At 53.2% G+C, this 23,397-nt stretch overlaps 1 protein-coding gene across 3 annotated transcripts in view; it reads right to left on the bottom strand.

Annotated features, from left to right (window-relative positions):
* The window catches only part of JAKMIP1 (janus kinase and microtubule interacting protein 1), a 127,717-nt gene that overhangs the window by 13,018 nt on the left and 91,302 nt on the right, over positions 1-23,397 (bottom strand). For 2 of the 3 annotated variants that reach the window (XM_059380559.1, XM_059380568.1), the window contains 5 exons: positions 19,604-19,732; positions 18,306-18,434; positions 17,897-17,980; positions 14,861-14,923; positions 12,783-13,208 (listed from right to left, as the gene is read on the bottom strand). In XM_059380559.1, the coding sequence (XP_059236542.1) occupies positions 13,035-13,208; positions 14,861-14,923; positions 17,897-17,980; positions 18,306-18,434; positions 19,604-19,732 (579 nt within the window). In that variant the 3' untranslated portion in view covers positions 12,783-13,034. Of the gene's footprint in view, positions 1-1,411; positions 1,490-3,036; positions 3,106-8,884; positions 8,951-9,580; positions 9,635-10,314; positions 10,417-12,782; positions 13,209-14,860; positions 14,924-17,896; positions 17,981-18,305; positions 18,435-19,603; positions 19,733-23,397 lie in introns of those variants that run through there. The other variant, XM_059380551.1, reaches the window with a different exon arrangement.

The raw sequence follows: 23,397 nt of genomic DNA, 5'->3' as shown, positions 1-23,397 counted from the left end.
ACCAGGACTCAGAGGGACTCAGAAGCCTTCCTGCAGACAGTACTTAGACAGCAAAGGGTGGACACAGAGCTTTTCTAAAATGTGATGAAAATCACCAGTCCTGCCAGAGATCCCTTGAAAAGTCAACCTGTGATTCTGTGAATTTGCCAAAATGTTTGCTTATGTTCCTCTCCGAGCCCAGGCCCACCCTTCAACCTTCAACACATTAAGGACCCAAGAAGCCCTAAGAGTTTTCTAGACTTGTTCCTTTGGCTTCAGTGTCCATAAATCTCCTGAAATCAGAGCTTTCTGGGAAACGCTAGGGAGCCAGTGTCCTGTGATGTGGGAAACGCATTCTTGAAAGGACCAGGGAGAGGGGAGGCAGAGTCAAGGCAAAACCAGCAAGGGAATGGTTGAGTGTGAGCTTCTCTCCCAGAGAGGGAGGAGATATTTCTATTTTAAATTGCCCTCCACACCGTGATAACATTGTATGCCCAGAAATAAGTGCTAGGAGGGAAAATTGCCCCATCCCCAGTGAGGCTCAATCCCATATGGCACCTACGACCTCTCCGGCCCCCCATTCTCTCCATTCAGGCCTCAGAGCCCAGACACCAAGGGCCAAGGGTCTCAGGGAGGTGTGCCAGCCCCTCCTACCCTGGCTACTGTCACTCCATCCTCCTGGCCATGCTCATGGAAATGAGGTCCTGAAAGTCATTTTCCAGTTGTGGACCATGCATTTCTTAAGTACACACTATTTCATAAGATGATCTTAACTGCAAATGACCAGGGCAAATACTCGCTCAAGACTTTGGGTATCACACTGCTGCTTCTTGCAAGAAGGGACACTGAACTCTCCATTCTCTATGCCGTGAGGTTCCCTGGTGGGTCCGTATCATCTCCCCATCTCACTTGCTGCCAGAAGAGGCCTCAAAACCATAGGACACGTGAACCTGGATGGGATCGCATTTTAAGCTAACCACCAGGAAGCCTGGGACAAATTCTGTGACCCAAACGCAACAGGGCGACAAGTAATTTTGTTTTGCTGATCCCCGCCTGCTGCTCTCCTGGCTTTTCCTCTGTGTTCCTCGGTGACTGCCCCTTGTTCCTGTTCACAGGAAAACTGGCTTTGGGGTTTTACATATAAGTAAGTATTCAAGTAGAATGAACACATAAGAAAGACAGCTGCTTCATACTCATTTCAAATGATTCCTAGAATTGAAAGCACACCTGAAGAAACCACCCAGCTAAGTGGCTATTTTGGATAAAAGGGACAGTGCCGCTGTACAGTCATTCCCGTCAGAACACAGGGCATTTTGACAGCGCCCATGTGGCCCTGGTGTGGCCCCTAAACATGGTGTCAGTCCCAAAGGAAAACACAGCTTCTGAGGGCGAGTCTAACAAGCCAAAGCGACCAACCCACTTCCGGTCCTACCAGGTACGCCTGGTCGAGGGCTTCCTTCCTGTAGTCCAGTTCCTCCTCTAGGTAGCCCTTCTGCCTGCTGAACAGGTCCTGAAAAACAGGAGGCCCCCCATGACTGAGATCAGCACAAGAACCCACCCTGGTGAGGCTCTTCAGAGGCCCCTTACTCACCACTGCTAGAGAGCGACCCTCCCTGCAAGCTGGGGACCCACCAGGGGCTCAGATGAAAAGGGAGGTGATGGTCTGCCCTGCTCGCCCCTCTGCATGAATCTGCAGGAGCCTCACAGGCCCAGGAGCCATGATTCAGCCTGAACTGCCTCCTCCTGGCTTCCCATCCCTATGGGGTTCTGAAAGCACCAAAGCCATTCTCCCCCAACCCAGTGCCCATGCAGGAATCCTTCTCAGTTCTTCTCATGTCCTCGTGGCCCATGAAGCCATCCCAACGGTTCTCAGATGTGGCTCGTCACCCCCCCCCCCCCATGACAGCATTTCCCATCTCTTGACTAGTTTCACTGCCCTCTGCCTCCTCCCCGTGCCTGAGTCACTCTTTTAGTCCCTGCAAGCACGGTCTCTCCAGAATGCAAATCTCTACTACTGACTGGAAGGTTCCAAGGTCAGAGCTCCTCTCCTGCAGGCGCTTGACTTCACAGATGAAGAAACAGGACCAGAGAAGCCCAGTGCCTTGGCCTAGATGTGTCCTGGTGGCCGAGGACAGACTAGACTCCAAGCCAGGGCCCTCTCATACCACATGAGCTCCTAGGCTGTAAGCGATTCCTTCTACCTTTGGGTTCCACCTCTCACTCCTACTTGCAAAACTTGAATTGGTCTTTGAAGGTTCAAGACCCATTTCGTCTGGGCAGCCTTCTTGAACCTCCCTAAGGCTGGACACAACGGACCCTTATATGCCATTGTCCCCTGGTGAATAACCACCACCACCACCTCTCACCAGGGACCCCACCAAGCACTGTGCAACACTGGCTGTGCGTCTCACGTCTCATCCCTACAGCCCAGCGAGGTGGACCTTGGAATCCCTCACTTAGCCATGAGGAAATGAAGACCAGTGCATCTTTCCCAAACTCTCAGGGGCGTTAGGGAGGCCAGCAAAGATGGGAGGCCCCGCTGCGTGTCTTCAGAGCCACTGGGCCAAGGACCTCAGCATCGCCCACATGCGGCTTCTAATGTCCCCAGGCTGCCTCATGGCTCTTGGCTCATAAGCACACATCCCCACAGGCTTGCGAGCTAGCTCCTCAAGGCAGGGACCCCGCATGTTCCTCACTGAACTGCTAATTCCTCACTGGACTGCTAATCCTGGCATGGCACCTGGGATAACGGAGGCTCTGAAAATAGGTATTAAGTGAACTACTGAGTGAGTGAAAGAGTAAGCCAATGGATGACAATTACCGGACACAGCCATTAGGGCAAAGGCAAAATTTAGAAATGCACACAAATCAGTGTCCACCAAAATACATGCGAGGGGCGCCTGTACGCCACCCCACCCCAACGCTTGCATGCCCTCTCTCTCTCTCAAATAAATAAAATCTTAAAAAAAAAAAAAAAAAAAAGAATACATGGAGGCCTTCCCGGAAAGGAAGCTGTAGGCACCATTTCCACCCTCCTGCCTCCCACAGTACTTTTACCTTTTCCCTCTCCAGGTCCAGCATCTTCTGGGTCAGGGCTGCCTCAGTTCCCTCTATTTGCTTCAGCCACTGGAAAACAGCAGGGACAGAGGGTCATCAAATGAGAACCCGTGCCAGCTAGGGGCCTTCCGCCAAAAACGAGTGTGCAGGGGGCCTCCTCCTCAATGAGGCTCCTGGCCTCTGCGGCTCGTCCCAGGGCAACCCTCAAAACAGAATTTAATTGTCTGTACAGATGTTCAGCTTTGACAGATGTTGGCTCAGGGACCGACTAGGTCACGGATATCTGTGCGTGTGTGTGTGTGTGTGTGTGTGTGTGTGTGTGTGCGCACGCGCGCGCGTTTGTGCCTGGGCCTAGGTAAGTGTTTCTGATCAAGCCTGCATGTCCAGGAAGGACTTGGCGTTTGAGCTGCGGGGTCCTGACTTGATGCACAGTGGGCCCCTGTGTGCAGCTGGGGGCTCTGCGGCTGGGTGGCTGAGTGTTACTGAGGTCTCCTGCTGAGTGCTGTGAGGGTGGCTTCATGCTGGGGACCTCCTCCAGACTTTCATGCCCATCATGTGGCAGATACAGCCGCACACGTTTTATAGGTGAAGACATGGATACCTAGTTAAGTCTCCTGTCCAAGGTCACACAGGTGGGCAATGGGGATCTCTAACCCAGCCTGCAAAACCTCACCCCTGCAGCAGCACCCCTGAGTGGTTAGGTGCTGAGTTCTAGGACAAGAGGGTGCTGAAGTGGGTTGGTGAGCACCTGCTGAGGGCAGGTCACAGGGACAGTCTGTCTCTTCTTGGGTCTGGGCTGGTGGTGAACGGGAGGTGGGCAGCTGTTTCTCAGGATGGAGGTATGCATGTGTGTCTTTATAGGAACCCAACTAAGAGATGGGCTGGTGGGGAGACCTGCGGGGCATTCAGTGTGGGTGTCTGAGGGCAGGGGCTGTCCATATTTGACACTGTGTATGAATGTGTGCATTCAACACAATAGAGAGCCTCCTTGCCTCCAGCCTAGGGACCACGCCCCTTTCCTGGCTTCCTAGCCTTGCTCAGTGGCCATAGCCACGCAAAGCTCAGCTGGTTCCTGGCTTTCCTTCTCCTCTCCCACCAAGGCTCCCCTTCCTCTTGGAGCCCTGCCCTTGGCTTCCACCCCTCGCCCCCCACCCCCACTCAGGGGATTCTTCCAGGGGATTCTGTGCCCCCTCTGTTCTTGCAGTATCCCCCTGCAGCCCCCCACATCTCCCTCTGAGGCCTCCCTAGCCTCCCTGGTCCTTCTGCTCAGGACAAGCCCCATTTCCCCCAAACCAGGAAGCGGAGAGCCGCCTTGATTTCTCCTTCCCCTCCCCTGTCCATACATTGGTTCCACCTCCTCCTGTTTCCAACACCCACCCACCTGCCACACACCACAGCCACTACCCCTCCAGGCTCCTGTCTAGACCCAAAGCCCTTTCTATTTTTAAGCCCATACATCCTCTCAAAAACCCACTTCTGTTTAAAGCCCTCAGGGACATCCCATCACTCCTGACAAAGGCTGGCCCCCAAGCCCAGCCTGCTCTCCCTGCCTGGAACATCACTACCTCTTCCACCCCTGGCCTCTGCCTCAGGTCTTCACTGAGCTAACACCAACTCAGCCTTCTGGCCAAATTAGCTGTCGCCTCCTCCAGGAAGCCTGCCCCGCTTCCTAAGTCCATGGGGTCAGGTGCCCTCCTGGATTCCTACATCATCCTATGAATGGCTCTCACAGCACTCACCTGACAGATTGCTGTTGTCTGTTTCCCTCCCACAGAAGCCCAAAGGCAGGGACCATATCGGACGTGTTCTGATATACCTCCTTACCCATCACAGGTCCAGGGTAAAGCATGTGCCCAACAAACATGGTTGAACGAGTACAGATGTGAGAGCATGGAGGTCTGGGAGGGGGAGTGCTGGCTCCATGGAGGGAACAAGACTAGACGAAGCTGTGATCACACAGGCTTCCCCCAACATCAGAGTGAGCTTAGGCCCCAGAGTAGACCCCCAGAGTGGACCCCCAGAGCCAGTGGCAGAAGCCAAAATTAGAGTATTTCGTTAGACGTTATTGAAAGGATGTGTGATGTCTCAAAAAAAAAAGTATATTTTTGGTTGGAAATGAAAAACATTTCATTTTTAATATCCTAATGCGGGCAGTCCCAAAATGAATCAAATTTAAATGGAAAAAAAATCAAAATCCAGTTTTGAATCATTACAACAAGCTGCTCTTAGAATAGGTTTTATAGAATATGGTGTCCAGTTTCTTCTTACTGTTAAAAAAAATTTGACATGTATATTACACATAGAAAGAAAAAACTTGAAAAGTACTTCTCAGCAACTGAGGGAGGAAAATGAGAGCAGAAAACACCGGCCACAAGCATCCCGGGTGTGAGAGGTCAGGAATCTCCCACTGAACAGAATCCGTCAGATAGCCACTAGGCCACACTTGGGAAAGAGAATACCTAAATACAGCTGGATCTGTACCACCCCCCCAGAAAGAAGGTGCATGGGGACACCTGTCCTCCCCAAACCTGCAGGGGAGAAGTGAATCAGTCTGCAGGGGTTTGGGCAGGAGGACATTCTGTAGGAAGCCAGGTCTCTGCCTATAGGTATAGGCCCCCTGGGGGGGCAGGCAGGAGCCCTCTCTCCTCTAAGACCCAACTCTCCATTCAAGAGGGTCCCAAGACCTTGACCCCAGGCCAACTATTGGAAAGCTTGACTGCGGCCACAGGCCTAAGCTGAATCCGCTAAGGTACTATTACCAGTGAGAAAATGAAATTAAAAAAAAAAAAAACTTTCATCTGTCTGATTCGTTTTGACTGTTTCTCAATTGGTTTTGAACTTAAAGGAGCTTCATAAAGAAGAGGTGTGACTTGGGGCTCCTGAGTGGCTCAGTCGGTTAGGCATCGGACTCCTGATTTTGGCTCAGGTCCTAATCTTGAAGTTGTGGGATGGAGTCCCAGGCGGGGCTCTATGCTGGGGGTGGAGCCCGCTTGGGATTCTCTCTCTCCCTCCCCCTCTGTCCTTCCCGTCCCCTCTCTCTCCCTCTCTAAAAATAAATAAATAAAATTTAAAAAAAGAAAAAGAAAAAGAAGAGGTATGACTCTGATCACCTGTAAACCTTCAGACATCCTACGTTCAAGCTTCTCTGCTGGGCAGGTGCTACTTGCAGAGGACATGGGGTGGGGACACCTGACCTTGGACTCTGCTAACCTTCAAGAAGGGGCAGGGCTTCCCCAGTCGAGGAAAGGAGCGAGACAACCCCCTAGAGCAAGATGCCCTGGCAAGGTCATACAGGAACACCACATGACAGTCCTCAATAGACTTGCACCTCACTTACATGCTTCTACAAAAGCAGCACTGTGCCTCTAAAGAGAAAACAGAAGTTGCCCTCAGCTTGGTCAGATGCTGACACTGAGTGGCAGTTTCTAAGACCACATGCATTGGGGTGCCAGCTCGTGAAATCGCGACCAACTCACGTGTGCTTGCTCAGCACTTTCCCCGTTCCAGCACTGACATCCCCACGTCCCAGGAACCCCTCAGTCCCAGGCTAACTGGGCAGTCTGTCTCCCCAGGGACCTGTCAGGGCTCTCAGATGGTCCCACAGACCCACCTTTCCTTCTGGGGCCACTCCCAACACCAACACTCCCTCTAGGGGGGACAGATAGCAACTCCCAAATGTACGGGATCTTTAGCCACAGATCTGTGGCAGGGCTAGGGTCTCCAAGACCCAATCTGAGTCCAGTCCCAAGGACCATCCCAGATAGGGAGGTGGGCTTCTCACCTGTACCCCGTTGGCTAGTGAAAGGTATGGGGGCACAGGGTCAAAGCAGAGGGTTGCTACAAGCCAGGCAAGGGTCTGAAGGGGGAGCATCGCTAATCTGTCATGGTTGCTGAGAGGAAAAGGCACCCTACAGATCTGAGGTGGACGGCCTAAGGCTGCAGATCTGGACCCCCACGATTTGCCAGGCTGTGGGGAGGAGTATGTCAGGGAGAAGGGAGCAGCTTGAAAGGGGTTATTCTCAGCAAGGCTGTGAACTCCCTACAAGGTGTGGCCTTCCAAGAGACTCTGCGGGTTGGAGAGAGGGAGCACCTAGGCCTCCTGCCCAGCCCCCTCCATAACCAGCCACCCAAGTCATGGAGGTTTCCTGCTTTTGGTTCACAGTCAACCATCACTGGCCAAACCCCTTTGCCCTAAGTGCTCAGTAGCAATGTTTCTGTTTTAAAATGCCATGTCCTAGAGTCCCAATACCAACCCTACCAGGTTTGCAGGTTCCTGGTTCCATGGCTCAGAGTGACCCAGAGGCTGATCTGCAGAAACCCCAGGTGGTGGTGGTGGCAGAGGGGGGTGTCCACCCAGGAGGAGTCTCCCAGGGGATGAGGAAGGAACTACGTAGCCTGACCTCACCAATCCTCCAGGAAGCACTTGCCATGAAAATGAGTCTTGAATGTTTACTAGACACTTTATGTAACAGTGCACAGAGCTCTGCATAGGACGTTAGGATACACTGGTGGGAGGGATGTATACTGAGTGAATACGGTGTGCCTAACCCTGTATGGTCACCTGCAACTAAGGGGCCCAACAGCCAGCCAGGCATGAGTCAGCATCACCCCCTGCCCACCTGGGGACATAGGCTCAGCCAGGTGAAGGGATTTGGGAAGTGACTTGCCTCCTGTGTGACCTCAGGCAAGGCTTTGCCTAAATCTGTTACCAATACTTCATGCCCTTCACATGGCTAGGGAGGAAGGACAAGAGCCCAGGGCAGAAAACTGTTTCTATTTTCAATGCCCCTCCAAAAATTCTGGGAAGAATCTTGATTAAGATCACTAAGACCTCTTTGTCATTAAAACGGTATTTTTAAGTTAAAGCTCTCTGGATGGGACTGCATAAAAGTTACGTGTACCTTAAGTATCCTAAACACATGTAAAAGGTAAACCAGGAATGTATTTTTAACAAATACAGCAAAAGCACATGGAGAAGTCAGTACGAAACAGGGTACTTATGACAAACATGTATTGAATAACTGATGAAAGAATGAATGAAAGAATAACAAACCCAGTGGAAACAACAGAAATGTTGTTACAATTCACAAAGAAGGAAGGAAATAGATAATACACAGTAACAACCCAGAATCACCACCACTCATCAATGCAAACAGAAACACTAACATCATGAGATTTTAGCCCCCGGAACTGACAGAGTTCTCTAGCGGGGACATGCCCGTTGAACGTGGAACAAGCAATGTGGTCACACGCAGGTGGAGGGGGAATTGGGACCCCTTTTCTAGAAACCATTTTGACAATATTAAATTTCTGAAACACCCCCCGCCCCCACCAGTTAGCCCCGCGATTCCACCCCTAGAGTCTCTCCTGTGGAAGTGCTTTAAAAGATTCGTAAGAATCTGCGGGTGAAAATATTCACCACTGCATAACGATAAATGGGGGGTGGAGATAATGGAAAGGCAAAATCCAGCTGCTGAGGCATAATTCGCTTCCGCTTTAACCGCAGGGTAGAAGGCGGCGGGCTGGAAGCCTAAGAAACAGGGTTAAAAACTGGAAGTCAGGTACGAGTTTGACTAAGCTTAAAAAACCGGGATGGCAAAAACCTGATAGGAAGGCCACCCCGGTGTTGCAGATGCTTCCTCGATGGGGTTTTCCTCTGCTTCTGTGCTAAGCTCTCTAGGGGAAGCGGGGTGACTTCAGGCCGGAAAGGAACAGCATGCGCGTGCACATGCAGACGCGGACGCGGGAGCGCAAGCCCCAGGGCCACACGAGACAGCAGCGCGCAGGTTCTTGTGTGGCGCGGGGGAGCTCGGACACGTGCACGGACAGAAGCGCCGTGGGGCTCTACCTTTTCACACAGGGCAAGCACAGTTCCAGCTTGGATTATTGCAACCTGTTCTTCGTTTCTCAAATTCTAAAACACAAAAACGGGGGAAGGGCATTTTACACTGGACCCCACATCCCTGTGCAGACAGCGCTGACCGGCTTGGATGCCCCTCCAAGAGGGGACCATGGGGCTTGGCCACCGCTCTCTAAAGGGGCCGGCGTTCAAACGCAGCCCCATTGTGTCATCTCTGGGGCCAAGGCTTTTGGAGTTAGGGCCTGTTTGGGCCAATCTTTTAAGGGGGCAAAACCACCGCACTCTGCTTTTGGAAATCTCGAGGGATACCGCTCTCCCTCTGAGTGATCCTCTGTGCGCGCCCTCATTCCTCGCAGGAGCGAGGGATGAGCTCAATCCAGAAGCTAAGTCCGGAAGCCCCAACCCCCTTCCCCCAGTGACACCGCGACCCCCCTGTGACAGCGTGATCCGCTCCTCACAGCACGATCCCCCCGTGGCAGCGCGACCCCCCCGTGGCAGCGTGGTCCCCCAGTGGCAGCGCGGCCCGCCCACCCTCGCGGGGGCACGGCCAGACAGAAGCCTCACACTGCACATGTCAGATCTCTCCAGTTAGGAAGAACCCGAACGGAAAGGAAAGGAAAGGCACACACAGCACACCCAGGTGGAGACAAGAGCGCGCGAGCAGAAGCCGACCGGCATAGTTACCCCATTATCGCCAAGGATATCTAGCTTCTTCATAAGTTCAGAAACATTCACATCCTGGAAAAGATTTCCAACGTTCATTTTGCGGGAGCTGCCCAGCCCGTGCACCCCGGTCTCTAGCGCAGCGGCCTCGGCCTCGTCCGGGTCCCTCTCTGGGCGCGCGCCGCGGGGCCCAGCACTCCCGGCGGCTCCTTCGGGGTCCAGGGAGAGAAGGCAGGGCCTGCCACTCGTCCGCGGAGCTTTCCAGAAAGGCTGGAGGAGTGGCGAGGGTCAGCAGGACCCCAGCCTGCAACCTGGCCTCCCGCCCACTCACTCACTGCGGCAGCCCGCGGGGCTCAGCGCCGCTCTAACGCCACACGCACGACACGTCACGTCACGTCACATCGCGTCACGTCCCATCCCGGGGCGGCTGCTGCCATGCAGACCTCACTCCCGGGAGGGTGCGGCTCGGAGAGCTCGCAACCCGGAGCTGGGCGGCCAAGCCGGGGTACGTCCTCAAAGCTGTGTCCCACGGCTCTGCTCTTTAGACATGGGTGCAAATGCAGTGACATTTGGTGACCCTCTGAGAAACAAACTCCAACTTTCAACATATGGTGGGGGGACCGGGCCCTCTGGTTCAACTCGATTCATAGCGAGCACAAAGGCACAGTCCCCGGGTACGGCCGAGCCTGGCCTTCCAGCGGGCCCCTGGCCATCTCGGTTTAGCGGAGGCACCCCCCCCCCCCCAAGCACGCTACCTTAACTCCTTCCTGGTGACAGAACAGCTGGAGGGCGCTGCTGTTGTTCTCGGGGAAGGTGCTGATTTGGAGGTTAAATGCTGGCGACCTCCGCTCTCTTTCCTGGAGAAAAGATTCGGTTTAAAAACAGAACTTTATTGGATTGTTTACCACTTGCCATTTTCCCACGTTACGCCGCAAAAAACCAAGGCATTCCAGTTGGCAAAGGCGTTACTAAAAGGCGCCCATTCAGACGACCGTCTCTGGGTCCACGAAGGCGCAGGCCGTGGTCCCGCCTCCGCCGCGCACTGGATCGGCTGCGCAAACGAGTCTACTTCTTACCTACTCAGCTAGGAAGAAACGGTTAACAAGGTGTCATGTGTTCACTCACTGTGAGCTGGAAACCCGGGAAGCCACAGATCATCATTCAGTACTTGGTAAGAACGAGTGTGGGAAATTTCAACAGACAACATAGCCACCAGCCATGGAGTGTCCCCTGTGCCTTGGGGCACGTCGCTCTCCCATTGAATCCTCACAACCCCAGGAGGCAGGCATTATGGCTTTCATTTCACAGACCAGGAGGCTGGGGCAGGGTAGGGGGTGAGTGGGGTCCTGCGCTACTGAGTGGAGAGACCAGGACACAAACCTCCGATTCACTTTTTTTTTTTTTTTTTTCAATATAATCTCCCGACTTCACAATTTTTTTGAAACACACCAGTGATCCTTCTATCCCTGCCTTAGATTGATAATCAAATCTCCATAACTAAAGAAGGAAAAGCAAGCATTTTCCCAGGAGAGGTGCTTACTAATCAGATGTAAATTGACATGTTTTTTAAAAGGACAGGAGAAGCCCGATTAATTACAGGGATATATTATATAGCTCTGCCTTTAAAACTTGAGCAACAGACAGGCTGGCTTTATGGGAAGGCAAGTAGAGAAGACCTTTCTAAATTATCCCTTCAAATCAAACTGCTTTTATTTTCTCAAAATCACAGTAAGATAAGTAAACATGCTTGGACCATTCCTGTAGCATCTAGTGACAGAGTCCATGGGTCCCTTTAATCATTCAACTAAGAAATGTAACCAAATGAGCACTAGCTTGGATAGTGAGACCTCTGCAGATGCTCTTGGATAAGGTGAATGGAGAGGGGAAGGGAAGGGGGCCATTCATTCAACTCACTTCCCCAAAGCCCAGCCAACCTGGCTAATCTGGTTTGAAGCAGTTTGGGGGGAAAGTTTATTTCTCTTATTAGCCAAGAAGACCAAAATTCACAGTGGTTCCATTGTGTGGATGTCTTCTTATCTACAATACTTAAATGGAGTCCCCATAGAAAAGGGGGCAGAAAGCTATTTTATATGAACGAAAGTCAGAAAATTGGTTTCTAATGGCTCTGAAGGATGGTGGAGACACTTAAAGAAAATTCTAGCACACTTTGAGAAATGCTCATGGAAATCCTCTGAAAAGGACATGGACAAAGCCCTGGGAAAGGCTTCCTCGCTGGCTGAACTGTGAACAGTGACCTCGCATGGCTTCCTGCTCCTACTGTGTGAGTGGAAGATCCTGTTCCCGCTCAAGCAAAAGTTGGGTTGCACGGCAACGCTTGGTTTGGAGGCATTGGGGCCACACAGTCCATGCCAACACGACAAATGACAAGATGGTAAATTCTGGTGCAAACAACTTTAACAGAAGCCAGGAGGAGGAAACAGAACAGGAGGGACACCAGTGTCGCAAGGGTGCTGGCTTTTCCCCGGCAGGAACCGTTCATGCAAAGGCTTCAGTGGAGGGAGAGCAGAGCCACTCAGGTGCTCAGACAAACAGGTGCTCAGACAAATGAATCACAAACTTAGGTGATGTTTAAAATGTGGATGACTTTTAAATGGCAATAAACAGAAAAAGGAGTATGAAGTAACAGGATTGCAATACAGTGCTAGGCACCCAAGGCCAGGTTTCAGTGGGAAGCAGTTTAACCCATCACTACTCTCACACTGGACCCAGCTCTGTATTGGGGACGTTACCGAAGGTTCGGAACGTGACCGCTCCCCGTGAACAGCATTCAGTCTCCCTCCGTGCTAACAGTAACTCTGAGTTGCAGGTTGAGTTACAAACAGTTAAGATTTCGGTCCAGAGCAACCCTGTGTGACACCCAGGGCTGCATTTGCTGGACGGGAACTGGGACAACCCCACGGTTTTTCTCAAACTCCTCTGCAAATGCCTCCCTTTCCCCTGCTTACTTACTTACCTGTGTTTACCTCGGCACATAGAAAATGGGCCAAACTAGCAGTAAACACACTACAGAGTCAGTCGTGGGCCAGGTCGGGCCCTGCTCTTTCAAAAGGAGAGGTTCCCTGCATGCAAGGTCATCTTAAAAAGGTGTGTTATTAATTGCAACAGGTGCTTCTATCCGGGTTTGCAGAATGCATACCAGGTGACTATGCATGCAGGAAAGAAGTAGTTATGGAAATGAAACACAAATAAAAAAGGCAAAATATTGCAAAAACAAATTATTTTATTAAGTGCAAAACAAGCCGTAGGCAATAAATAGATTAGCTCTGGTACATGTCCAAAGACTTCGGTGAGCATTCTCTCCAGAACATATTAAGGCAGTGAAATTATTCTGAACATACAGATTTAAAAAAAAAAAAGAAAGAAAGAAAGAAAGAAAGAAAGAAAGAAAGAGGAAAAGAAAAGGAAACAACTCTACCACGTCCCTTTACACATGCTGGAGGACATCTGGGAGCTTTTACATGAATTTCAGTTTGGGCTCAAAGAGAAGGTCTGTTCCGTTTGAGAGCGCACAACAGATAGAGTCTCTTACTTCGAGCTCCAGCACTCGGAACTCTAGTAGCTCGTTCTGGTCCTTCGCGTCTTGCATTTCGTTCTTCAGCTGACTCTCTTCCATTTCCAGCCTGTAAATCTAGAGCAGACGCACCTGCGGGTTAGCGGGTGGGAGGACCCGCCGTCTCCACGGGAGCCATGGTGATGGGGGGGTGGGGTGCCTCCTCCATCCCTGTGGTCCTGGGCTTGGCCCAGAAGAGGGGTTCCTTATAGACTTGCTGAATGAATGAATGATGGGGAAACTGGGGCATGGAGCCACTAAGTCCCTTTCTGGGGTCAAATGTGAGGGAGGCAGGAGCGCATCATGGGTGCTTCTGATCCCAAAGACTGTGTGTATTCTTTTCACTCTGTCCCCCACCCACACACCCCTCCCTGATGCAGTCAAGGCAATCTCCCCCACCCCCACTCCCACCCAGACAGAGTGGGACAAACCACAGCAGGAAGGCATACACTGTCACCTGGCCAGAGGACTCAGGAAGCAGCTGTCCTGAAGGCACAAGTCTTTTGGGGAAGATGGGTTGCCTGGTCTGACATCCATCAGGATGGAAAAGCATCCTAATGGCTCCGTGCCTCATTTTCTGTCCGAGAAGCATGAGGCTGCCCATCCACATTGGCCACAACCAGGACTGACAGAAGGCACACCTCCCTCTCAAGGGCTTCTGTGAGCCCCAGCCACCTTTGCCTCTCCCTCCTCTTGTCTTGAGAACTGGAAGGGGTTCTCCACGGATGGGGTGCTGCACCCCAGGGGACATTTGGAAACAGTGTATTTTCTCTGTGGCTTCTTGAATTTAGTGAGAAGGACCAAGGACATGGACTTTCTCCCAATACACAGGCTTGACCAACAGAATGACAGGTCCTGTCCCAGTGCTCCAAATGTGACAGAGAAACAGAGGACAGTGAGCAGCCACTCAGCTGGTAAGTGACACAGCGGGGGCTGGACTAAGCCCTCCCAAGAGGGCAAGGCTGGGCTCCCCTCACGCAGGCATTCTAGGATGTTCAAAGACTAAGCCAAACCAAGGTCTGTCTGGTTCCGCTGGTATGGAAAGTCTGGACAGAAAGTACATCTGGTGGTTTGGGGGTGCTGAGGGATGGGAGACAGGAAGGGACTACAAATGGCACAAGGGACCTTTATGGAAGACTAAAGTTGTTCTAAAACTACATCAAGGTGATGGCTGCACAACTCAGTAAATTTACTTAAACAAAACACTCCAAATTGTGCACAAATAAGAAAAAAAATAAAACTAAGGTCTTACCCCAAAGCATTAAATCTACCCCCCCCACAGGCTGTCTCGAGAGAGATCTAGAAATTTCCATAACCACAGAAGGAAGGCAACAAGCTTAGCTTTGCCAGCACCATGGCCTGCAGTCCGCCAACTGGACTACGATGGCCTGAATGACTATTCGATTGGCACCTTTGGTCCCCCGTGGTGGGAGGGGAAGGGCTCTGGAACCCCAAAGCATTAGCAGAGGTAGGATAGAAGGAGGACGGTTGACCCCCACTGTGTCTGTAGGGTGTTCTAAACCAGCTCTGCGGGCCTCATTCCAGAGGACAGCACTAGGACCAAGGGCTGGGAAGCCCCAGGAACTGGGCTCTGACTCAAGGTAAGGGACAGGTCCCTCCTCCAGGAGCCGAAGGGCTGCTGCGAGGCGTCTCCGTGGGCCTCTGAGGGCCCTGACTGACTGGCTCAGTGACCATCTGAGGCGGCGGTGTGTGGATTCGTGCCCACATACCTTTTCCAGCAAGTCTTGGTTTGTTCTGATGAGCAGCTGCTTCTCTTCCACCCACTTGGAATCCTAAGAAAAAGCACTAAGTATGTTCACACTCCTTGAAGCAAACAGACAGTTAAAGAGCAAAGGTGGTGTTGGTGACCAAAAGGTAATAGAAAACTCCCCATGGAAAGGTCAGAGACAGGGACGGCTGCTGTCCCTGTCTCTGACCTGGGTCCCTCTAAACTGTTACTCCTGAAAGAGAGAGCTGGCAGCTTTGTGGGGTGTCCCTTCCCCAAATCTCACACTCCCTGAAAGCCCACAGAGTTCGTGCCGTGAGTGTCCTTGACTGGAAAGCAGCTGCAGAGGGACCCATTGGCCTTGCAGATCTGCTCACGCTTGCTCACCAAGCTCATGGGCTGACATCCAGGCTCCACCCCAAAGGTCAGCCCACACCCACGGACCTGGCTTTGTCACAGGGACGTGTTTCCGTGCGTTCCGGTCCCACTGCCTATGATGCCTTAACCACATTTCTTTGCCTGGTCAGGTCCCACCCATGGAGGTCCCATGAGCACAGGGCACCAGGCCTCTGTTTCCACCGTGGCACCCCCACCCGCAGCGCCTAGCACAGGGCCTGGCATACAGCTGGCACTCAATAAATAGGGGAGGATGGATACATGGATAAAGGAATAGATGGAAGAACTTCCTCCTTCCCTTCTCTCAGCTGTGGTGGCCTCCTGGGCTTCCTTTACCAATTTCTAATTTATCACGAAGTATTGTCTCTGGGTTGACATGTATAGGCCCCACGAGGCTGTGAGTCTCCTTGAGCATAGAGCTGTGTTCCACTCATCTTTGGTCTAGAGAAGACTGCCTGCAGCTGTTCCCCCATCTGCATGCCCCTGACCCTTGGCAACAACTCTGCAGCTTCTCCCAACAGGACGTGATGGATACTTCTCCAACCCTGAAGCTGAGTGCACTGTGGTATGTGTTGGCTCCTGGGATATTTGCAAATGGGACTTGAGCAGAGGCTTGGAGCATACTTGTGTCTTGAGGTCTGCCCTTTCTCCTTGTCCCCAGACCACTCAGCAAAGGAGCCAGGTTAGCTTCCTTGAGAATGAGAGACTAGGAGGAGAGCCAACAGCAGGTGCCTGCGCCCAGACAGGAGAGAGGCCATTTCAGGCCACGTCACCCCAGCTGATGCCTCAACAACACAGCCTCCAAAATGACCCCAGGGGAGACCAGCAGAAGAGCCACACAGCTGGGCCTAGTACAAGCGGCTCACCCAGAGCGCTTTGTTGTTTTAAACAACTCAGTTTGGAGGTAGTTTGTTACGCGGCGATAGGCAACTGACACATTATCCCTGTACACCAAGCACAAACTTGGTAAAGGGCAAGGCTCTGGTGGCTGCTCCCTCAACAAACGGCCATTTGTTCTGTCCCAAACTGGTCCTTCCACTTGGAAGAACCAGCCCACAAACATAGGGTCAAGCACCTTCGGTGGGGATGGAACTTAGTCGAAGTCGATGGTTAGGTGACACGTGAGCTCAGCCAGCAGGAGGGGCCGAGCTTGGTGTCAGGGAGAACAGGAGCTTGAGAGCAGCCCTCTGTCCCACCTGGACTCTTCCTGCTGCTTCCCTCTCCCCACTTCTGCTTGCCAAGCATGTGAAGCACTATCACTACCCTGTTTTGAGGATGAGGAAAAGAGACAGCGTGGCTTGCATGGGTCACGTAACACTCAGGCAAGCCAACCCTGGGTGTGTGCACTTCACCCCTCCCCCACCTCCGTGGACCGTTCTGGACCATGGTTGCGGAAGCAGGGCCCCAGGGTTGGCCACTCGCCGAGCCCCATCCAGGCCTGGAACAGTTCTGCCGTGAGCGTCAGTGTGTGTGTCCCGAGTTCTGCTTCTTGACAGTCTGCCTTAATCTGCACCCTGGTCGCCACCTGGGCCCTCGTCCCAACTGGACACGAGGCAGCATTCATTCTCAGCCCCCTATTCTGAGACCCGTATACCACCTTCTCCTGGTCTCTGCAGAGGGGCGCACACAGTGGGCAGGGTGGGTCCAAGCTGGCAGCGCCACGGGGTCCCCGAGAAAACCCATGGGGTGGGCGGCCCCCTGCCTCCAGAAGAGACAGGGGGTGTACTGAGTAGTAAGTAAACCTCACTGCGCTGAGCCGCCGAGAATTCCCGGCTATCTCTCACCACCAAGGCAATGGCTGACCTGCACCAACCCCAGTGAGGGCTGCCTTTGGGTGTTGCCCTCTGAGAGGCTGGCACTCCACCCAGTGCCCCCTCTACAGTCCCCCCCAACCCAGGGTCCAGGTCTGTGTCTGGGCTTCGCCTCCCTACTGTGTCCTGCTGTCAGTCTGGCCTTGTCATGTTCAGAGAACGTGTGCATGGAGGAGACTCGACGCTGAGAAACTCAAGGGCCGGGGTTTCCTGTGAACAGTCACAAGCAGTGTGGAACCCCGAGGAGCAGGCTGAGGCCCGGCTCATTTTCACGACTAAACCCTGATGAATGATGGCAGTTTTCCTTCAGAGTCAAGTCAAAGAGGATTCTGGCCACACTCTGCCTTTTGAATTGTCTCCTACTTTGGCACACTTGGCCAACGATGACAAAGCCAAGTTAGAACCTCGTAACGGGTTTTGGTTTGTTTTTTTGTTTTGTTTTTAAAGATTTTATTTATTTATTTGACAGACAGAGATCACAAGCAGGCAGAGAGGCAGGCAGAAAGAGAGGAGGAAGCAGGCTCCCTGCTGAGCAGAGAGCCTGATGCGGGGCTCGATCCCAGGACCCTGAGATCATGACCCGAGCCAAAGGCAGAGACTTTAACCCCCTGAGCCACCCAGGCACCCCAGGTTTTGGTTTTTTAAAACTCTGCGATTAGGCACCTCAGCTAGGCTATTCTTGCTTGGGTTTGGCCTGGGTGGTTTTTTTTCTCTAATGTCTCTGGAGCAAACAACTCAGACCCATGGTGGGGGCGGGGGAGCTTGGCACCAAGGCCACAGAGACACCATGAGGGGACAGACATGCGAAGAACCCCATGATCATTCCTGCTCACCTGTCCCTTTTCAACCAGTAACTTCTCCAAGTCTTCAATTTTGGCCTGACACCTCAGCAAGTCAGCTTGGAGCTGTTCCCGAGTCTGGAATGAGAAGGATCCGGAAGTGAGCAGGTCACCATGGATGGGTGACAGAGGAGCAGTAAGGACGGTGCTGTAATCCAGGCCCTGGAAGCCCATCCAGGCACGGGTTCGAAGCTGACCCACCCAACGGTAAATAACAATTTGTAAAAGAATGGGAAGGTCTTGAGACCTTTGAAGATGGCAAGAGAGCCCCTGGGGGTCTGCCAAGGTTTGGTGAGGTGCCCCCCCAGCCCTTCTTCTTATCCCCTCCAAGCATCACAGGCAAGGTTTAGAGACCCTGGCGGTCCGCCCAGCCCCTTGTGGCCTGCGGGCCTGCGACACTTACCCGGGCCTCTCTCTCTGCATCCAGCGTCCCCCCGACCTGCTCCTGAAGCAGGGCGTAGGCCCGCTGCAGGGCCTGGTACTCCCTGGTCAGCTGGCAGAACCTCAGATCAGCCTCCTCCCTGGTCGTCGTCTTAGCGTCATGGAGAAGAAAGACAGAAGGAAGCAAGTGATTGGCTGTGGGTCCCACTGCCAGGGTCCCCCGGGAACAGAAGCACACATCCAGCCCTCACAGCCACTGCTGGCAATGACTTAAGGAACCAGTCACTGCCAGGATGTCACTGGGGGCCTGGAGTGACAGGCTGTGGGAGAAGACACCATCCTGATCGTCAGCACCCTTCCCGGGAACTCATGGAAGCCTGGGGATCCCTGAGTCACACGCAAGGGAGAAAGGGCAAGAGCGCCCCAGAGCCAAGCACCTCCCAGCAGCGCTTCTCACTCTGGCAATTTCTCGGAAGGAGACATCCTCCCTGGGAAGGCACAATACTGGCCAGGCATGGGCGCAACACTGGTGGTCTGGAAAACTGGGAAGCATCCATTATGGGGTCCCATCACATTAAATCCCTGTGTGCATGGGCATGAGACGTCCTGCGTGCTCACGGGAGACAGGGATGTAGAACACGGTGTTTGATGCCCAAAGCTGCTTGTTACATCCTGGTGGTCACATGTGTCTGGTACGACCACATTTTAGTCGGGTTTCCTAAGAGAATTCAGCGGGGGGTGTGCGGGTGGGCAAGGACCACGCCTCCCTTCCCACCTTTGTGAGCCCAGCTCACTTGATGCCGCAGTCATGAACCCAGGTGTGAGTGGAGATATAGGGAAACGTCAGGGTGGTGACTCATGGGGAGAGGGCTTCCAGTGGTTTCTACTGCCCTCTGCCCTCACCCGCTGCATGTGGTTTGTCTTCCTGTGTGGCCTCATCTTCTTCATGAAAAAGCAATTCATGCCGTTTCCACTAGGTGGTGTGCCTGTGTGTGTGCGTGTGCGTGTGCGTGTGTGTGTGTGTGTGTGTGTGTGTGTGTGCGTGCTCGGGGGACCAGAGACAGTCCACCACGCGACAGGTTTAATTGCAAAGACAGCAGCAAGGCCCCACAGATTTCCTCTGTGAGATCAGCACTGGGGAAAGGAAGGGACCATCACACGCTGCCAGCACCCCCCATGTCATCATCAGAGCCCCACGCAGTGGGGGGGGGGGCCTGCCCTCAGGGCTATGGGCTGTGATGACACAGGCCCTCCAGACTTAGATCTTTGTGGGGAGCAGCAGGGGCGGCTGTCAGGGGCCAGAGGCGGCCCCTCGCTTACATCGTCCAAGTCTTCCTCTGGTGTGGCCGGGGCCCTGTCTGTCCTGTCTGTGTTGCAGGATGTTTCTGACAATGTTTCTGAGTCCACGGACTCCTCATCAAATCCAAAAAACGTCTCCACAACATGCTTCTGTAAATGTAAGACAAGGGGCAAGCACATCAGTGATGGACCCAGAACAGCTGAGTGCCCCTCCCCCACACCCCTGCCCATCACCCCCAGGCACAGGAGTGACCACACACATGTCTGGACCCCAAAGGCATCCCAAGAGGCAGCTAGTGGGGTTCCTGATGGACTGGGTGGGAGAGGAGGTGACAGAAGGTGGTGGAAGGGGGAGGGGGCCGCAGCAGAGCACGCTGGCCTGACCCTGGCTCCTTCTGCAGTCACTTAGCACCTCTGAGCACCAGCATCCTTCTCCATCAGACAGACGCAGAACCCCCCACGTCACCTGAGAGCAAGGTCATGCATGCGCCGAATCCGGTGTGCTGACCCTCAGTGGGCAGCATGTGTGTCCTACTAAGGAGGGACCCTTGTGCACCAATCAGTCAGAGTCAGAGGCAGTCTGAACACTCCATGCCCTGGCTTCCTGGTTTGCCTACCCAGCACTTCTCCCGCCCCAAATACCATGAGATATGGGGCTTCATTCAGCCTTCACGCATACATTCCGGCATTCGTTCAGCAAACGCCCGACTGAGCACCTTCTATGGGTCAGGCACTGGATGGGGCCCGGGGGAACACAACATGATTAAGACCACACATGCTCTCCACCACAAGGAGCTTCAGTCCCTTGGGGGCGGCAGACACAAACCGACAATCACCAGATCAACTTCCCGTGTTTTAGGAACATTGGCTTTCTTCCCTTCCAAAATAGCCGCTGAGAAGGATTTTTATTTGGGTTTACAATCGACGAATGTTTTTCATGACCATGAGGACAGCACCGTAACTAAATCCAGAGTCAAGCCCCAGGCTCCCCCTGGTTCATCCAGAACCTGGCTCCTCCCAGTCCCCTCCCCACTCCTCAACCCACAGAAAGATCAGGGCTCACCCTGCACATTGAGGGTACCCCCCCCCCACTCTGCTTGTTGAAGCTGGCATATGTCTGCGCTCTTGGGTGCCCACATGTAAGAGAAATGTGTCTGCAACCATGATTAAAAACGTAATTAAGAAATAATCTAGCCATCAGGAAGGGAGAGGGAGACAGAGGGACTGCTCTGTCCTCTTGCACAGCTCGAGTGTCTGGAGAGGTTTTGCTGGAGACACCCACGAGGACAGCAGTTTGCTCATGAGGGCTGAGATCTGGGGTTCTGTATTCCCCACGTTGGCCCAGAGCCGAGCATATTCAGTCAACATTGGTTCTCAAATGCATAATCATGAACAAGGCTTTGTTCGTGAACTCGAAGCTGAACTAACTCGGCCCACAAAGAGTTTTCGGCTCGCACGTGACAGCCCTTCCCCTCATTCACACAGCCAGCACCAGCTGGGCAAACACCTGGTCCCACACCCCGGGTAAGTTTACCAGGTAGAACCGTGTCGACCTACTGGGCTCCATCAGTATCAAACGATTTCTTGTCTCCAAGTAGAGGCTGGAGACAGTCACATATACCCCAATCTCCTCCCCAGAGGAGAAACCTCCCTTGGATTCAGGTATGGAAAACTCTCCAGATGTTTTCCAGAGAGCAGTGAGTGGCCATGGTGTCCTGATGGTGACGACGGCAGGTTCGGGAGTGACAGGTCCGCGATGCTCAGAGCTCTTCTGCACACACGGAACTCACCTCCCAGAGTTCCAGACTCCTCACTTTTCTGGGCAGCCATTCACCCAACCTCATTTCTTGTAAACACTGCTAATTGCAAGGCGTCTGGGGACAGGACTGCACTTGCTGCGCTGTCGGCCGGCAGCCAGGCGTGACGCACACGGATGGGGCTCCAGGAACCCTCTCGCCATGCTGTCTCCAAACCGTCAGGACAAGACACCCCCTGTGAGCTTCCTGGACCATCCAGGTGGCTAATGACTCAGTGTTCAGGACAGTCCGCTTTTAGAAACCTCAGGGATTGTTCACTGGGTCTTCCCTCTCTGAGCCGTAACATGGGCATTCACGACAGATGTTGCAGATGTGCATTAAAGGAGAGCTGCCTTTGCCGACAGCCCATCCCCAGACCCAAGTGGAGATCCCTGAAGTCCAGTGTGGCCTCAGAGACCAAGGCTCCAGGGAAGTGTGCTTCAGGGCAGAAGGCGGGACATAGCACTGACGGGGCATCTAGCACAAAAGGACACTCCTGTTCTGTCCCTCGCCCAACGGGACGTGAATCCACAGAACTCCGGGCTCACACAACTCCTCCAGTGGCAGCGAGCAGCTTAAGAACTCCCCCAACCTTGTACAACATGTGGGTTGGGTTAATTTGTTTCCTTGAAGGGTTAGTGTGTTTTAAAGGGATAGTATTATCTGGGAAGCTGAGACATACCACAGAGATGTACGCCTTTGTGAATAAAAGCAAGATAGAAAAAGACATTTTCATGCTTAAAGTGAAAAGCATTTGCAACCAAAATGTGGCCTGACAACACATCTTCAAAATCCCCGTGAAATAGGAAGGACAGAATCACCTAGAAAACACTCGAACGCTCGGCTCTCTCGGAAAGAGTCACGCCCTGGGGCACCTGTCAGGTTTCCTGAATTGTCCACTTTTCTCAGATTCCCTGGGCATTTATTTCCCAGGAAAAACCTCGGCTCCTGGCCACACACATCTGGGGGCTTGCGCCTCCAGATTTCCGTCTTCTTTACCCCCCAGAGTCCTGCCTTCCCCACTCCTTTTTATAAACCAGCCCAATTTTTTGAAAGGCAGCTGGGGCAAAATTGAAAAACAAACATGTCTGCTCCATTTACCCTGTGAATGTACAGAGGTGCTCCTTCTCAGCAGATGGAAAGGCACCGAAGGGAAGACAGGTGCTTCCAAAATAAACCACCCTGCATGGACCACAGCTCCCAAACCCCCTCGCTCCCACCTCCCCATGTCCCTTCCGACAGCTGCTAGCTCGGGTAGGGTCTCCCTGACATGTCCTTTCCCAGAACCTCCAACAGTCGCCTAGAGCTAGCCGCTTACCTTCGTGCTTGTAGGTCATCTCTTGGCAGCCGGAGAAGTACAAGCACACCAGGGTACAGAGACAGAGAAAGAAGGAGAAGTACAGCACAAAGAGGATGTATTCCATCACCGGGCGTGGAAGCAGAGCCCGCTAGTGCGTGTGCGCCCGGTGGGCTCAAAGCAGCCTCTCTGGCACCTGCTACCGGGTGTGTCTCCAGTGTTAGGGGGAAGCACAGCTTCTCCCCTGGAACATTCTCCCCACGCCCGGAGCTCTAGGATCAGCCTCCGAGGGCCATGCTGCCAGCTCGAGATCTGGGGCCCCGGCTGGCACTGTCATCATCACCCAGGACAGCTTCCCCACTGGGTCATTCCCTGGGGGCTGCCCTCCTGGTGCTGCCCTTCCACAAGCCTCAGGCCCCTGGGAAGAGCACTAGCAACGGTGACTCAGAGAGAGTTTTCTTCCGGACCAGAGCCAAAACCCAGGGGGCACATCCGCCACTGCGTGCACTTGGGCAAGTTCTCTGCTCATCCCCCGAGCACCCCACATGCACCCCAGACTACCTGGACTCAGGGGCTCTCAGCAGTCTGTCCTTCAGCTATTTGTACAGACTGACCAAACCGGGATCCCCACCTGGGGCAGCCACGGGAGCCTACATTTCTTGGAGAAGCTTCTCTCAGCAAAACAGCCAAAGTAAAATCCCATATGTCGGAGAAAAGGGATA

Source organism: Mustela nigripes, chromosome 1 (assembly GCF_022355385.1).
Source record: "Mustela nigripes isolate SB6536 chromosome 1, MUSNIG.SB6536, whole genome shotgun sequence".
Taxonomy (NCBI): Eukaryota; Metazoa; Chordata; class Mammalia; order Carnivora; family Mustelidae; genus Mustela; species Mustela nigripes.
This window is presented reverse-complemented; position numbering and strand designations above follow the sequence as displayed.